This window comes from Bufo gargarizans, chromosome 8 (assembly GCF_014858855.1).
Source record: "Bufo gargarizans isolate SCDJY-AF-19 chromosome 8, ASM1485885v1, whole genome shotgun sequence".
NCBI classification, from domain to species: Eukaryota; Metazoa; Chordata; class Amphibia; order Anura; family Bufonidae; genus Bufo; species Bufo gargarizans.
Genome location: NC_058087.1, coordinates 131167802 through 131185655, shown reverse-complemented (window position 1 = coordinate 131185655; position 17854 = coordinate 131167802). Strand labels below are relative to the sequence as shown.

Genomic DNA, 17854 nt, shown 5'->3' with positions numbered 1-17854 from the left:
ATCCTCCGCTGAGGGTCGCCTGACTGGTTTGTGGGAGGATAGTCGTCAGCGAGAGGGAAGTGTGCCCTGGCCGGAGAAGGCGCTCAGCAGCAACCATGTCGGCTCAGGCCCAGATGAGAGCCCTGCTGGACCAGCTTATGGGCACGGCGCGGGACGGTGAGTGTGCGGGCTCAGGTCGCCGGGGGTATCAGGAGTGGCGGGGCCCGCGCCCGGCTTCTGGGGGGCCCAGTATCACTAATAACGAGCAGCAGCTGCCCTGTGATAACTCGCACGGTGTAAAGCGGGGCTGCGCTCGTGTATTGTACGGCGCCATCTGGCGGCGGTTACTTTATTACACGTGAGCTGCTCTATTGTGAGCTGACGCTAGGATACAGATGTAGCAGAGCTGGGTTTGTAATGCTAAGGGATCTTCAAGTTTAGAATTTGCGGAGGTCATCGGTTCATTAAAAGCGTATTCCTGCCTTGTCAGTAATTAATCTTTACTGTTTCTAGAATCTCTCCCTCCAGTCACATTTCTGTGGTAACATATGTCTGCTGTTCTGTGGTGGATGTCCTAGGTCCTCCCCTCATAACTTACCGGCTTTGTAAATATGGCGTGCGGCCTGAACACCGCATTTTCTATGGATTCGCCGGTGTGGATACCCCCATCACAATGACAACCGTCCTTTAGGATCCCATTGCAGTTGCCCGGTGTTTTTTCTTCTGAAGTCTTGAAGTTTTTTATCCTGAAGTAAGGCTGGGCTCACATCACCGTTTTCCCATTAAAAACTGATACTATACAGTGGCGCCGCTCATTATAGAGTTCCATTATAAAAATGTATAACTTTTTTTTTTTGCCAGACGCTGCGTTTGTGTCCCCTTTTTTTTCCTAGTGTATACGTCAAACGGAGGCATAAAACGTGATGTGAGCCCAGTCTAAGACGTCGGTTCTTGCCAGGTTTGCCCCATCTATACCCACGCCAATAGGTTCAGTGGCTTCTTGTGGGATCAGCCCGTGTGTGTGAGAGAACTTTTTAAATCTGTTATTTTTGGTGATAAGTGGGGCTTTATTTCAACTTTTTTTTATTTTATTTTATGTATTTATTTTGTACAATTTTCATTCTTTTTTTTTTTTTCCTAAAGTGCAACTAAAATGTAGGCATACATGGTGGGAGCTGCAGTGTGGACTAGTGGTAGCCTTCTTTTTTGTTTTCACTCTCTGTGCCCCCTGTAAAATCATGCAAGACCTTTTGGGGGGCAGTTTAGCATTAGATATATATTTTTATTAGCTGCATTTACAGGAGGGCCTTACTGTAGAGCTATTTGAGGTCTGCAAAGACCCAGCAGCTCCTGCAGTTAGCGGCGATGGCTATGATTGGAGGAGGAAGCATCATGGGGGTTTCCTGATCTGCTCAGGGGCACCGTGTATAATGAGATGGTAATAACCAGTCTGTGTCCTTCTGTATAGGAACTGACCACCACAATCTCCATGGATGTTTCCGGAATATCCTTGCAGACGATTAGTGGTCCTTTGCATTGAGCTGTGTGAAAGCACATTAAACTGAGCAGTGATTGGCGCTCATTTATTGCCTGAGTCTGTGTAAGAGGATCCTTAAAGGGGTTATCCTGTAAAAGATATAATGATGGGGGGGGTCCAAGTCCTGGCACCCCCACGATCAGCTGGTTCAGGGAGCCGCTGTGCGCTCCAGAGCTCTGGTGAGAGATGCGCTGTACATCGACTAGTGGCAGTGGTTGGTATAGCAGCTCAGCCCCATTGACTTGAATAGGCTTGAGCTGCAGCTAGCGCATGTGACCGGTGTACAGTGATGTCAGTGGCCTAACAGATAGTCGGCGGGGGCCCAGGTATTGCACCCTGCAGATCTCATACTGATGGTCTGTCCCAGGGGTAGGCAACCTCCGGCTCTCCAGCTGTTGTGAAACTACAACTCCCAGTATGCATACTTGCTCTGCTCTTCTAAGAACTCTCATAGAAATGAATGGAGCATGCTGGGAATTGTAGTTTCACAACAGCTGGAGAGCCGCAGGTTGCTGATCCCTGGACTCTATCCTGAAGATAACTATTCCTGGATAACCCCTTTAAGCTGGCCATACTGTCATCTGCTGTTCTTAAAGGGGTTACCCAGTAATACATAACGAGGACCCCCCCCCGGCATGGCTCCCAAGCACAGCGATATACATTTGGTATTGCAGCCTTGCCCCGTTCACTTCAGTGGGGCTGAGCTGCATCCCGGCCGTGTGACCAATGTACAGTGACGTCACATGTAACAGCTGATACTGAGGACCTGTCCTGGGGGGTAGGTGGTCAATATGTATCACTGGATGACCCCTTTAAATAATATGGGAAGATTTCTCACAATTAGCGCAAGAGAAACATTGCAGCGACCGTTTGGGCTGCTTTCCCTATCCGTTTGTTTCAGTGACTGACTTACGGTACCCCCATACATATTTATGGTTAAATGCATCTGCTTCCATTTATCCTGCAGGGGACGAGACTCGGCAGCGAGTAAAGTTTACAGATGATCGTGTCTGCAAAAGTCATCTCCTGGACTGCTGTCCTCATGATATTCTTGCTGGAACGGTAATTGTCAACTGTTTCTATTCCGTGTTTAGGCGGTTACTTGACTTTCCCGCTGGTTGTATGTTGTATTCCACATTTATAACATTATTGTAAAAGATGAATCTGCCCAGTGCTGGTCAGAAGAAGCCGCTTCTACTGGCTGCCTGCACCATAGCAGGATCATCCGTGTACAAGAGGATCCAGGTGGTCTGAGCACGTGCGACCACCTGTCACTGTAGACATTAGTTGGATGTTCTGAGAGAGAATCATAAGAACAGCAGGGGGCGCCATAACAATAATGTAACTAATATCTGGACACAGGATGATTTTCTTAAAATGATTGCATTTCAATTCATATCATAATTTCCAAGATGTAACTAATTAGTAGAGGACGTTAATATGGAATTGTGGAAGAACCCCTTTAACTGAGGGTAAGCAGCAGACTTGTAGGACATCTGTGAAATGTTATTTTTTCTCAGACAATATCTCCCACTTTGGATGTTGAGGAAAGAGAAGAGTATGGTCTTCTACAGTCTAGATGGCCATGAATGAGATAGTTGGGCTCAGCAGGTTACACCACACTCATCACTGAAAGACCCCATCTGATCGTCTTCCAGACGGGGGCACTTCCATTCATTTCCCTGCAGTTCCCCAATAACCTGGTCTCACTTCTGTTTGGTGGCAATCCTTTGTGCAGATTTATACTTGTATACAGGCTGAACTTAAAAAGTGCACAAGCAAAAATCCCCACCCTTTCTCCCTTAAAGGGGTTATCCAAGTTCTATATTAGCCCTCACAGAGTGGCCAACGGGAATGAGCCTCCCTAGTGTCACCCGCAATGCTAGGATGCCTCCTTCCCATTGCTGCCTGCAGCTTTCATCTGTAGGTTTAGTGTTCTAGCATTTCCATTCTTAGTGATTTCCTGGCTGTTAGGATAGATCACCGGTATAAGATTAGGTCTACACGACGACATTCAAAATAGATTTTTCTGGTCGCGTTGCAGTCGCAGCATGTCGCAGCGCGACACCATAGACTTTCATTATAAAAATTGAATTGAACTAATGTGGCGCACAGTATTGACACACAAACCACTAATAGAGGTGCACACAGTATAAGAGGAGTCACCCTTCCTCTAAAAAAAAAAAAATGACTAAAATATCGTATAGTAACTGGGCACACTCAATATATTAGGATCATATAGAATTTAATGTATTCATAAGATCAAAAAAACATATATATATTCAACAATGGCTGGAATGCATAGCCTAAAAATAAATAAATATGAATGATAAACAGTCTATGATAAAATAGGACGGTGTGATAAATAGGACGGTACAATAGTCCTGTATTAGTGTATGTGCACTAGGGACAATCTCCCAAAGTCAACCTATGCTGGTCGCTTAGTGATAGACTACCATTGGAAACGAAGCTTATGCCAGCATCAGATCTGTGCAGCTGTTTCTAAAATATTCATGGGTGGTATAGACAGTCTCAATAATACTCCAGATATATACTAAAGTGTACTTCCAGTGAGTCAGTCAGCTGCGTCCCGCTGAGCTGTTCCGAATGCTGCTCCTTTCCAATGTGAGCTCTTGTGTCGTCCTGTTTGGAAAGTGCTTACCGTGCCTGTTGAGTACCCCCGTTATCGCTCTGGACACCGGTGTCCTGCAAGCTCTAGCCGTCCGACTTGTGCGCTGGTGGCTGTTTGCACGCGTCTACTGCTACTAGAGCTGTGGTAGTGCAGTAACTTCCCCCTCCTCGCGCGCTGGACAGTTTCTTGTGGGTAAGTTAACACACGGACAATTTGTATCCAATAATGTTCCAATTTTTCTGGGGGATCCTTGACCAGACGGTTCTAAATGACCCCTTCCTCAGTCCCCCATAAAATCACCCCTTATATAGGGTGTTCTGGTCTTCTCAAAGACCCAATGTGGATTTTTTTAAATGGATAGATTTCATTCCATTTGTGTCATTATATCACTGATAAATATTTTAAGCACTCCTATGCACCCTATAGTATCATCTTATTTAATAATTCAGGCCACTATAATACAGAAAATATCACCATTGAATAAAATTCTCTAAAAAATATTCTGAAAAACATAGTATAAAATACATTCAAGCAATCCTTCATACGCATGATTTTCTATACGCTTTCCTATGGAAGGTCCCTGCTTCCTTTACACCTCAAAACGCTATGGGACCCCTGCGATATCAATGCGGTTTCTCATATCTCTCAAAGCTTTCCATTGTTACGTGATGCGGTATGCAATCGACCCAAGTAGTGACCATTCTTTATAATACATTTGTCCAAACTTCTAAGATTTGTTACACTATGGATTGTGTTTTTGTATTATGTTTGAAGATTGTGAAGAGTTATATCTGAGGTAGAAGAATGAAAGGCGACTCCATGACACGGACGGACGGACCACCTTCCAGTTCACTCTTTCATTCTTCTACCTCAGACATTACAGGTCATTCTTCTACCTCAGATATAACTCTTCACAATCTTCAAACATAATACAAAAACACAATCCATAGTGTAACAAATCTTAGAAGTTTGGACAAATGTATTATAAAGAATGGTCACTACTTGGGTCGATTGCATACCGCATCACGTAACAATGGAAAGCTTTGAGAGATATGAGAAACCGCATTGATATCGCAGGGGTCCCATGGCGTTTTGAGGTGTAAAGGAAGCAGGGACCTTCCATAGGAAAGCGTATAGAAAATCATGCGTATGAAGGATTGCTTGAATGTATTTTATACTGTGTTTTTCAAAATATTTTTTAGAGAATTTTATTCAATGGTGATATTTTCTGTATTATAGTGGCCTGAATTATTAAATAAGATGATATATAGGGTGCATAGGAGTGCTCAAAAATATTTATCAGTGATATAATGACACAAATGGAATGAAATCTATCCATTTAAAAAAATCCACATTGGGTCTTTGAGAAGACCAGAACACCCTATATAAGGGGTGATTTTATGGGGGACTGAGGAAGGGGTCATTTAGAACCCTTAAACGCGTCTGGTCAAGGATCCCCCAGAAAAATTGGAACATTATTGGATACAAATTGTCCGTGTGTTAACTTACCCACAAGAAACTGTCCAGCGCGCGAGGAGGGGGAAGTTACTGCACTACCACAGCTCTAGTAGCAGTAGACGCGTGCAAACAGCCACCAGCGCACAAGTCGGACGGCTAGAGCTTGCAGGACACCGGTGTCCAGAGCGATAACGGGGGTACTCAACAGGCACGGTAAGCACTTTCCAAACAGGACGACAACAAGAGCTCACATTGGAAAGGAGCAGCATTCGGAACAGCTCAGCGGGACACCTCTGACTCACTGGAAGTACACTTTAGTATATATCTGGAGTATTATTGAGACGGTCTATACCACCCATGAATATTTTGGAAACAGCTGCACAGATCTGATGCTGGCATAGACTACCATTGGAAGCAAAGCTTATCGCTAAGCGACCAGCATAGGTTGACTTTGGGAGATTGTCCCTAGTGCACATGCACAATACAGGACTATTGTACTGTCCTATTTTATCATAGACTGTTTATCATTCATATTTTTTATTTTTAGGCTATGCATGCCAGCCATTTGTGTGTGTGTGTGTGTATAATATATTTTATTAGTTTTATGAATACATTAAATTCTATATGATCCCAATATATTGAGTGTGCCCGGGTACTATACCATATTTTAGTCATTATAAAAATTCGTACGCCAAAATGTTGCAGTCTAGTTGTGCCCTATGTGTCGTGCAACTTATTTTCGTCGTGTAGACCTAGCCTAAGATTGAGGGGAATCCAGTATCCCGCACACTGAGGCTACTTTCACACTAGCGTTTGATCGGATCCGTTCTGAACGGATCCGATCATAATAATGCAGATGGAGGCTCCGTTCAGGACGGATCCGTCTGCATTATTTTAGCATATTAACAGCTAAGTGTGAAAATAGCCTCGTACGGATCCGTCCAGACTTTCAATGTAAAGTCAATGGGGGACGGATCCGCCTGAAGATTGAGCCATATTGTGGCATCTTCAAACGGATCCGTCCCCATTGACTTACATTGTAAGTCTGGGCGGATCCGCACGCCTCCGCACGGCCAGGCGGACACCCGAACGCTGCAAGCAGCGTTCAGCTGTCCGCCTGTCCGTGCGGAGGCGAGCGGAGCGGAGGCTGAACGCCGCCAGACTGATGCAGTCTGAGCGGATCCGCTCCATTCAGACTGCATCAGGGCTGGACGGCTGCGTTCGGGTCCGCTCGTGAGCTCCTTCAAACGGAGCTCACGAGCGGACAGCCGAACGCTAGTGTGAAAGTAGCCTGAGAATGGAGCTGGAAGCAGGCGCTCCGTCCACCGGGAAGAGCCATGCTGGGTTATCGGTTTATATTTGTGGGAAAATCTGTAAAACTTGTAACGGTGCCTGCGTTCTTGTGATAGTTGGGGGTCTCAGCAGTTTAACCCCCACCAACCTGATAGCTTTTTTCCCATCCTGTGGATAGGGGATAACTTGTTAGAACTGGAATTCCGCTTTACGTATGGCATCTGAGAAGCTCTGGTATATGAATATATGAAGCCCTGAATATGTTTCTCCGTTGTCTTTTCTTCACCAGAGGATGGATTTGGGTGAGTGCACCAAGATTCATGACTTGGCACTGAGGGCCGATTATGAAATTGCAAGTAAAGAAAAAGATCTGTTCTTTGAGCTTGATGTAAGTTGTTTTTGTTTCTTTCTATGTGTTTTACTGAACTGTGTGGATGCCTGTAAAATCACTGATATAAAGAAGTGACTAAATGCCTGTCTTGCTGTTGATTTCATTTTCACGTAAGTTCCTGTGGGGGCACAGGGGGGGGTAATCTACACTTAAGTTATTATTTACTTGTTTTCTGATGAATGATTTAGTCCTAACTTGTTCTGGAACCAGTTGTATGTCCGTACCTTAAGTACAAAATGTCCAAAATATGGCTGACTTCAGGACTCTGGGGGACATGCCAGAATATAAATAACATGGCTTTCCCATGCCAGCCTTCCCTTAGTCAGCTGAGGACCATATAAAAAATGGCAGGGAATTGGTGTTAAAGGAAATGGACATTGTTTAAAAGGCACCTGTTACTTTCCTTAATCTGCGTTCACATCACATTTATATCATCTGTTCAACAGATGCCAATGGACACAAAAGCATGGTAAACTGCTAAAAACAGGGATGTGACGTCTGGCGTATCTTGAGCTTGTTCTCTTCTCGCCCACCCGCCGATGACTAGCGGGTGAGCAGGGAGAGAGGAAGCTCATGTATGAGACACGCTGGCAGCACGTGACTCCTCTCCGCCTTGCGCTGTCGGCATTTAACAGCCAGTTCTCAGCAGCGACTTTACATGAGAGAGAGAGACCACCGATTTCAGTGGGTTTATCCCATTTTATGCAGAGCTCAGGACATCATAAAGGAGGTGCCAGATTCCCTTCCTAAATCGGCTTTTTATGTTAAACATTTTTGAAAAAAGATTGTGGATTATAATTTTCTAACTTTGCACGTCACTATTTAAAAAAAAACATTAAAAAAAAATCCTGGAATCCTGCAGTTTTCAATCTGAGGCTCATAATGGGCTGTCAATTCCTATTCTCTAGAACAGTCGTCATCTCATTATCACAGGGGGGATACACAACGTATACATAAAACAGGATGACACCATTGACACTAGGTGATGTTCACAGCTCATCTCCTCTACCTCTGCACAGGTTACACAGCATCCCCGCAACACTCTGCCATTGAAGTCAATGAACCTGTCCGGTCTACAGGTTCCTATGGTCCTTGTGGCTTCCATAAAGCATATTTCTGTACGCTGCTAACAGCATCTTGGGCAGGGTGACTGCTCCCATACATTTCTACAGGAAATAGAATACAAAACCATCTACAATGAGTAAAATACAAATAGCAGAGGTGATCAGACCTCTCCCCTCTTCTGCACGGCCGGTCAGCCTGTTATCGCTCCCGTAGATGCAGCGCCAGGGAGGGCCTCGCCCTGCAGCCTAGAGAACAGCTGGCAAACTGTTAGCACTTTCTTCATTGATTTGCTTTAGGCTGCTTTAAATAATTGCAAGATCTTCCCCTTTGTGGTTCCTGTGAAAGTAATTTCCGTGAGGCCAGTTTTGATCCCACGTTTAGCCGGAATTCTGTTACCTTTTCGGCAGGATCCCTTCCTTGTTGTGCCATGTTTGTGATGATGTTCAATCATGTTATAACTCCTCTTTGTATTTTGTACAGTGCTGCAGAAGATGTTATCTGAGCCGTGTGCAGTGTACCCAGCAGCAGGCTGGTTAAGTGTATTTATTGGGGGTACAGTGTTGGGGCTAAGCTGCATACCTCCTGCTGTAAAGCAGTTACTTTGTCCTGTGTTCTAATTCTGTGCACTTTATGTAGTTCTTTTGGTTGCATGGAGTATGTCATACGATGTACTTATGAGGAGTCCTCCTCTTAGTCCACTGAGTAGAATATATTAATAAAGCTGCCAGTGGATGCATACAGAACCTCATTATTATAAGTAAATACTTGGCAGTCACACATCTGTTGTCCGTCTTTCAGCGCACGTGTTGGACACATTGGAGTGCGCAGCATAATGGTGCACACTTATGTTTTAGGCTGTGGATCATTTGGAGTCCTTCATTGCTGAGTGTGATAGAAGAACCGAACTCGCAAAGAAGCGCCTTGCTGAAACTCAGGAGGAAATTAGTGCAGAAGTTGCTGTAAAGGTATTTTCATGTTAATTATAAGGAGTTAAAGGGGTTTTCCGGCCATTTCAAAAAGTGGCTTAAGCTTGAAGAGGTTGCCTCACTTCAGCAAATGGCATTTATTATGTAGAGAAAGTTAATAGACTCCACTTACTAATGTACTGTGATTGTCCATATTGCCTCCTTTGCTGGCTGGATTCTTTTTTCCCAGCACATTATACACTGCTCTTTTCCATGGTTACGACCATTCTACAACCCTACAGCGGTGGTCATGCTTGCTCACTATAGGAAAAAGCTCCAGCCTCTCTGGTGGCCTGGACAGTGGGAGCGCACACAGGCTGGTGCTTTTTCCTATAGTGTGCAAGCATGGCCACTGCTGCTGGATTGCTGAGTGCTCGTAACCATGGAAACAAGCAGTGTATAATGTGATGGAAAAATGAATCGGCCAGCAAAGGAAGCAATATGGAGAATAATACATTAGTAAGTGCCTTGTATTAACTTTCTCTACATGATAAATGCCACTTGCTGATCTGAGACGACCCCTCTCACCTCTCTTGTGGTAATTCCCGGGTCCACTACCGGTCTCTGGTTCCTCTCAGCATGGACATGTTGCCATTCAGCTAGTCACTGGCCTCAGCAGTGATCCGCTACTACCAGTGACTGTGCAGCATTAGGTCTTCATCTCAGCAGGGACCAGGGGCGGACTGGACAGCATTGGTGAGGTCAGTAGTACTGTTATGCATTATAGACGCTCATTAGGATGTTAAAGGCCCGGTCTCATCACGTCTGCTGTCATTAGCCTCCATACTTAAAAATATGATTATCTGAGCTACCGGACAGCTCTGGCCTTCTGTTCCATAAGGTGGTATGTGAGACTGCTCGCCTGCCATATTGTTTTTGTTTTGTTTTTTTCCTTTCTAAGCAGCTCACAAGCTCTTCAATCATTTGCAGTGTGTATTTATTTCCTGGAGTGAATCCCATACTTTCTATTTTAGGATATCCTATATGATAACTCCTATAATAAGTAGTGCATGGGCTGCACTCTGGAGAACTTCATCCAGCTGAGATTATATCTGACAACCACCTCTGAGCTAGAATACAGGCTGTAATTCAGGATCATTATACAGAAGTAATGCATATATTTAACTTCTCTTGCAGATAATCTTAATGATTCTTAGTTGAGCAGAATTTTAGTTTCCATTTAAGAAAAAACATGATTGAAAGAATTCTAATATGACTTGTAGATTGATGCATATATTACTGTAGCAGACAGTTCACACTCCAGCAGGCTGAATAATGAAGATCCCCATTCTCCAATAAAAGGACATCTATCAGCAGATCTGTACCTATGACACTGGCTGACCTGTTACATGTGTGCTTGGCGGCTGAAGGACTGTGTTGGTCCCATGTTTATATGTGCCCGTGTTGCTGAGAATATAGAAATGTTAATATATGCAAATGAGCCTCTGGTGCAAAGTAGGCGTTGCTGTTACACCTAGAGGCTGTGTTCTCTGCAACTGCTATGCCCTCTGCACTTTGACAAGGCCCGGCAGTGTAAATGTGATCAAGCATGTCTGGTCCTGTCAAAATGCAGAGGGCACGACAGTTGCAGAGAGAGCAGAGCCTCTAGGTGTAACAGCAACGTCCCTGTTGCTACTAGAGGCTCATTTGCATAATAGTAAAACATATATCAGCAGTGTGGGCACATATGAACATGGGACCAACACGGATGCCTTCAGCTGCCAAGTGCACATGCCACAGGTCAGTCAGTGTCATAGGTACCCTTTAAGAGAGTCTGTAAGCAGCTTGTCATGCCAAAGTGTTGCCAGCACAAGGTAATGGCCAGGAAGAGCAAACCTTTTGTGTGATGTTCTATTCTGCCAAATTCTGCTCTTTCAAGTGCGTAGAGCGGGCCACTGCTGTGACGTGATCTCTTTATCTGCTTCATATCCTCTTCTCTCTGCTCTGAGTGACCCCGGTAGTGGTCTCCTGGTTGGATGCTTCAGCTGTCAATCATAGGAGAGGAGCTGTGAAGCAGCTCAGTGCCCAGAGCACTTCACAGCGAAGCTCTGCCTCCAGTGCACTTAAGGATCAGAATCTGGTAGTATAAAAGTTCTATGTCCTCAGTTGTCCTGATAATGGAGCTTTCCCCGGCCCTTACCTAGCACAGTTTATCATAGTCAATACTGCTGACAGACTCCTTATGTTCAGTTTTTTCCCAGCTATGACCTTCCGGGAGTACATTGTCCTTCAGTATGTGTTTACACCAATGTCTGTGTATGAATCCATTGACTTAGACATTCTTACTCTACTCTTATGTCATTTTTAAGGCAGAGAAAGTTCATGAGTTGAATGAAGAGATTGGAAAATTGTTGGCAAAAGCAGAACAACTAGGAGCTGAAGGGAATGTTGATGAATCACAAAGAATTCTAATGGAGATGGAGAGAGTCAAGGCCCGGAAACGAGAGGCGGAGGTGGGTCCTTACTACACCTGACACTGCTGTTGACTCTGTGCATGTCACTTATTTCTTTTATACTTTATTTAGAATTTTTGGTCGGCGGTCATGGCTGACATTGATTATGCATTATTTTTTAACAAGTGAAATTATTCTTACTAGCACTTTAAAGGGGTTTCCGAGATTTTGATACTGATGACCTATCCTCCGGATAGGTCGTCAGTATCTGGTGGGAGTCGGACACCCGGAGCATTAATTTCATTGGGGCTGAGTGTGACACCAAGCACAGTCGCTATACTATGTGTGACACTGTGCGTCGTAAGCTGCGAGACAGCCATGGCACTCACAGGAGCGCCGGTGCCTTCTCAGAATGGTGGGGGTCCCGGGTGTCTGGCTCCCACCAATCAGATACTGATTACCTATCCTGAGAAATCGGTATCCAAATCTCTGAAAACCCCTTGAAAGAGGATCCTTAACCACTGCTGACATGTCTGGTTTGGTGAATAATTTTATTTTCCATAAAATAACAATTCTGTAGCATATCTTCTGCTGTGCTGTTCCTCTGCTAGTCCTAGAAATGTATAGATACATTGACAACTGGGTGTTCCCTTACACGTTCTGTCACTGTCCAATCAGCGCTGGCTGAGTAGTCCAGAGGAATGATAAAAATGCTCCAGAATTTTGTCTTGGAATACAAGTATTTACTAGAGCATTATCAATAAAAATATATAGGCCGTATAACATAGGAATGGCCTGTAACAGAGTTATCAGAAGATTTCATCCAGAATCGCTGTTTGAGGACTACTCAGCCATATTTTCTGTCCATGTGCATAGTGGACTGCCCATTGATATCGCAGACCACTAGGACTAAGTGGTGCTATTTACACCACTGTGTTTCTTCACAGAGTCTGTGCTGAGAAACTTGGCATGTCTCCAGTTGGTCCATGTTTCAGGGACATGGAGACAATTTGTCTCTAGCGGCTGACAGGTCCATGTCTTACGCATGCTCCAATAAAAAATGTCCATATGACGCAGCCGCAACACTGACTAATACCAATAAGCTGTTAGTTTCACCAGCACTTGTATCTCCATTTCTGGGGATTTCAGCAGACACACCTAGCCAGTCTTTTTGCCATGGCAGCTACATTCTGAACTTCCCTTTTGGGATGACATTCAAGTATTGTGATCGTCATCTAGAATCCAGGCTCTTCTCACGCAGAGGTTTTTGCTGCTCCTGACAATGTGTTCATTCATTTTATTTTGTAACTCAAACATATCCTAGTTATAGTTCATGATCCTTCCACGTGCTTTTAGGATGAATACCGCAATTCGATGCCTGCATCCAGTTTTCAACAGCAGAAACTGCGGGTTTGTGAAGTGTGCTCTGCGTACCTTGGATTACATGACAACGATCGGAGACTTGCAGATCACTTTGGGGGGAAGTTGCATTTAGGCTTTATTCTCATCCGAGAGAAACTTGAGCAAATGAGAGTAAGTATTAATTTATCTCTCTGATTCAGAAAAGTCAAATCTCAAATTTGTGGTATATGAAACATAGTAGCTATGTACAGACTGTAGCCCCATAACTTAGTTTGTCACTGACTATGGCTATATTAAATTGTCTGAAGATGCAGCACCTGGGTGGTAAAATGACACTGCTCACAACGTTTGATTTCTTGACCGAGACCAGATAAGGCTCATAACAGAGCTGGGTAATATGTGTTTAGTATCCTAGGATGGTGAAGTAATGAATTTTAAGCTTCTTGGTTTATGTGGAGGCATAAAATCTCAAAAACACAACCGTCTCGATGTCTGAATCCCTAGACTGGTCGCTCTCCATCTCGGTGAATGAGAAATGCGAGAATACACATATAAGCACCCAGAGTTTGGACCTCCCCGCTGATCTATAATTTATGGCATATCCAGCCTAACATCAATGCCGATTTCCATTTAATTTAGAAAACTGTTGCAAGCAAGCAGGAAAAACGAAACCAGGAACGCTTGCGGAGACGAGAGGAACGAGAAGAACGAGACCGAGAAGAGCGAGCAGGAAAGCGGTACGTGTTTTAAAACCAAGTTGTATCCACTTTCTTGACTATTGGGGTATACAGATCATTTTACTAATTAATGGTTCAAGTACAGCGGTTCAAGTACAGCGTCGTACAGCCCAGTGTTAACAAAGCAGAACTTGCAAAGCCTGCTCCATTTATTTGGATGGGCTAAAGCTGTGACACCAAGCATAGCCAATATAAATAGAACAGTGTTATGAAGTACAGACCCATCTAACCAAAGCCGAGGCAGCATTTGCCCACTGTCCCTTCAAACAACTGTGTGGATGTCGAATATTGGTCCCTTCACTGATCTATTATTATTATGGCCCATCCTAATAATACATCTCAATTTTATAAAGCCTGGTTAACCCCTTTAACTGTCTGTATGACATTGTTTTGAACCGAGGTGTGTGTGTGTAAAGTATACGTTTCTGGTGTTGGGAAGTGTTTCCTTCCCAGGTTTCCCTCAAATGTGATTGTTTTAATTTCAGGTCGCGGTCCAAAGACAGGAGGAGACGAAGATCGCGATCATCTTCTCGTGACAAACGAAGATCAAGGTCAAGGGACCGACACAGGCATCATCGTAGTCGCTCAGGAAGTCGGAACAAAAGTCACCATGGCAGTTCACGTGATAGGGAGCGTTCAAGAAAATAACTACTATGAAGCAGCTTAAATAGGTATTGGTGGAATGGGGGACACGCCGATTTGTTAAAAAAAAAAAAAGTTGTTTTGTTTTACATTATTGTAGAACTTTACCAGTTCTGTGTATAATGCTATCGTGTGGAGGCTTGCTTACTCCAGGCTTCACTGTTATCAAGCAGAGGCGTTTTAATACTTCTACATATACTGTAAAAAAATAAAATAAAAATTGGTATGATTTCCCTCCATACCAGTTTGTGGAAACTGAAAAAGCACCTTTGTGAATACTTCACTAAACTGCAGCATCAATGGCAAAATGGCTTGAAATAAGGGTTTTCTCCCCTTTCTGATATTATATAGTATCTAGGTCAGACTTCTACTGGTATGTTACCACACCAGTGCAGTTTTATTATTGTGTGAATGCGGCCTTACTTTCTTTGCAATCACTCTTGTTATTCAGGGGGTGTTCCCCTGAGAGGAGGAAGAATTGTAGATTTTATATAAAATGACCTAGGTTTAGAGCACTTTATGAGTAGCCTGCTTGCTTACTTAAACACCCAAAATAATTGCATGCAAAATGTTATTTTTATTTGCTTTAACTTCAGATTTTTTTTTAAGTGCATTGTGGGGGGGCTGTAATTCATGGCCTATTCTTAGGATAGGTTTTCCGTGTTTGGTGAGTTGCCTTCTCAGGGATCAAGCTCCCAATCCTATTACAATTGATCTACCCTAAGGATCTGCATGTGATGGTGCCTGGACAACACAATTAGCTCCATGTTGATTAATTTCTTAACATTTAGGTCTCCTAGATTTTAGAAGCCTTCTTCATACTGGTTTATTAAGCTTAGTGCAGAACAGTATGCAATGACCGTCTAGCTAGCATGCTGTCATAAAAAAGAATTTTAACTATTAAGGAAGTTTCCAAAAATCAAAACAAAGGCAGGGAGGGGATGGTGGAAATTACAAAATAAGCATTACATACTTTTTGAGTTGCTTGCCGTTCCAGTGCCCCCATTCTGGTACATCCTACTTATCTTTGTTTACAGGCCCCATTGCTAACATCATATCGACAACCTCTGACCGCTACAGTCAGAACCTGGCCTCAATATATCTTTGAGGCCATTGATTGCTTGCAGGGGTCACAGCTTGTTGGCAATGCTTCCGAGCAGAAGCTCTGTAAAACAAAGGCCGATATGCCGAAATGAAATATTTTTTTTTTTTTTATTTTTTTTTGTATGCTGGGGGACATTTTTGGCTTTCTTGTTAAATAAGGATCAGAAATTGAAGACTTTTTTTCATGTTTGGGTTAAACTAGTTTGTTCAATCACTCATTTTTACCACAACAAATTATTCCTTTAATTCCTGTGTATAGTGACATCATATGTTTGGACATTGTGTAACGTTTGACATCGCACCAAGAATAAAGACCCAACGTTACTTCTGCATGTATCTTACAGCATCACAGCAAGATGAGGGTGGCCAGGTCTGATGGTAACTAACAAACTGTGATCTGGGTGCTGTTGTTGGGACCAGAATTAATCAGGCCCTGATGACTGCACTCAAACTTAGTTACAGATGGACTGAGCATAGAGAAGACAAGGCTTTTTAAAATATACTGTCCCTGCCATCTCCATCTCTGTATACACAGCACTCAGTGAACACTGTGTATAGATCAAGAAGTAAAAATGTGCTTCCGTTTCAGCGTTCATGTGATCTCAGGGGTCTGCATGAGCTGCTGGGTCTTAGCAGATCCAGATCACCTGTGCAGAGAGACTAAACAGCTTTGTGCAACTGTTCTGGGGACTGTATTCCCAGGTCAGCACTAGTTATAGGAGAAATCAGCAATACAAAATTAAAGTAATTTTAAATGTCTCCCAAAGGTCTTTTATGACACAAAGTGTAAGATAAAAGAAAATGAGGACAAAATAAAAATCAAACCACCACCACACAACAACTTCTAGTCCCACCCCATCAACCATAACCTATATATCCCCTGTATTAAAATGACCCTTATGGGAAATTTTATATGACTGAACCCAAAAAAAAGTTTTGGCTTTCAAAGATGCATGTACTAAAAAAGAAAATAAAACACAAAATGCGTCTGGTCAGGAAGATGGGTAAATGGCCCGGTTTGAAACTAATCAATTCAAGAAACAAAAACAACAAACAAGACAAAAAAGGGACTAATGATGTTCAAGGATAGGTTCATTTAAATGAAAAATGCCCCCTTCTTTAATATACAGATCTCCACCTTGTGCCTTCATTTCTTTTCTTTTTTTTGCAGCTTAGTAATTTTTACTGTGATGTTTACTGCTTCCCGTCTTGCATTATAAATTGAATATCTTTTTGTATTTTAGATCTGCTGGAATGACACAACTACGTTTCAGTCATGAAGTCTGATTTTGCATATGGGGAACTTGCAGTACTTCAAATAACATTCTTTGTGTTGTATTTTTAAGTAATCGAGCAATGTTCTATAAATGATAATAAAGCTTTTTTCTTACTGAAAACTCACATTTGATAAACTTAATTTTTTATTTTTATTTTCAAAATAGCGATGTTACTCAATGCAATTCTGCTTTTCTTTCGATTTTGAAAATAGTTGGAAGATAATTAAAGCATTCGTTTAGCCCACAGGGTTTGTTCATCGTGGTTGTGCTTTTTATTTTAGGTGCTGTAAATAGGAGTATATGATACCAAACAACTGCTATATGAAGATAAGCCTATTATCTTGCTACATTCTAGTTATATTTGATCATCAGTTCATCTGTATCAACATTTTCTATGTATGCTAGATGGATTAACAAGTTCATGTGTTGCTATATTGTATTAGAAGACTCAGAACATTGGAACTGGCTAAAAAACACCTATCCACTTGGCCCTGGTGTTTATAACGCTACATTGCAAATATTAGAATGGCTATCAGAACAAATTGATAGGATGTGTCAAATCTTTTTACTCACTTTTGGTTTACACTTTACAAGTAGTATTGAGAATATAGATTGTGTTCACCAAAGCTAGATAATATGGATCAAAACTGTTTGTATACTCTGTGGTTAATCCTATGTAGACTCAACTGTTGGCTTGGCAAATAAAACAAGAAAAATACTTTTTACTCAGTACAAATCTTTTTTGAGTGCCATCCTTATTTAGACCCATTGTACTTACATGTCTAGGAAAAAAAATGTAGATGCAATTGAACCCATCAGTCAGTATTCCACTACTTTTCCACAGCTGCATGAGAAACTTGTCATCAGACAGAGCTCTATATTTTAGGATATCTATAAGATGCTCAGCTAAAAAGAAGATATTAAACCCACCCTGTTCTGTTCTTGGATTGGGGCAAATATTACCTAAGCTTTTAACTGTGACTCATGTTGGGGCCTCCTACCGTTCCCTTACATTAGTC

The 17854-nt window shown here is 42.7% G+C and overlaps 1 protein-coding gene across 1 annotated transcript; it reads left to right on the top strand.

Moving 5' to 3' along the window:
* The first annotated feature begins 2 nt into the window (after window positions 1-2).
* LUC7L (LUC7 like) lies at window positions 3-17571 on the top strand. The gene is made up of 9 exons (XM_044304856.1): window positions 3-156; window positions 2484-2578; window positions 7189-7287; window positions 9210-9320; window positions 11630-11773; window positions 13070-13246; window positions 13715-13812; window positions 14298-14483; window positions 16803-17571. The coding sequence occupies exons 1-8, from the start codon at window positions 96-98 to the stop codon at window positions 14458-14460; spliced, it is 948 nt and encodes a 315-aa protein (XP_044160791.1). The 5' UTR covers window positions 3-95; the 3' UTR covers window positions 14461-14483; window positions 16803-17571.
* The last annotated feature ends 283 nt before the right edge of the window (window positions 17572-17854 follow it).

Excerpts from the sequence above, each read along its gene's own strand:
- LUC7L (XM_044304856.1), top strand. The coding sequence starts at position 96 with ATGTCGGCTCAGGCCCAGATGAGAGCCCTGCTGGACCAGCTTATGGGC. Across the intron at positions 7,288-9,209 it reads ATCTGTTCTTTGAGCTTGAT|GCTGTGGATCATTTGGAGTC; the intron begins GTAAGTTGTTTT and ends CTTATGTTTTAG. Across the intron at positions 13,813-14,297 it reads GAAGAGCGAGCAGGAAAGCG|GTCGCGGTCCAAAGACAGGA; the intron begins GTACGTGTTTTA and ends TTTTAATTTCAG.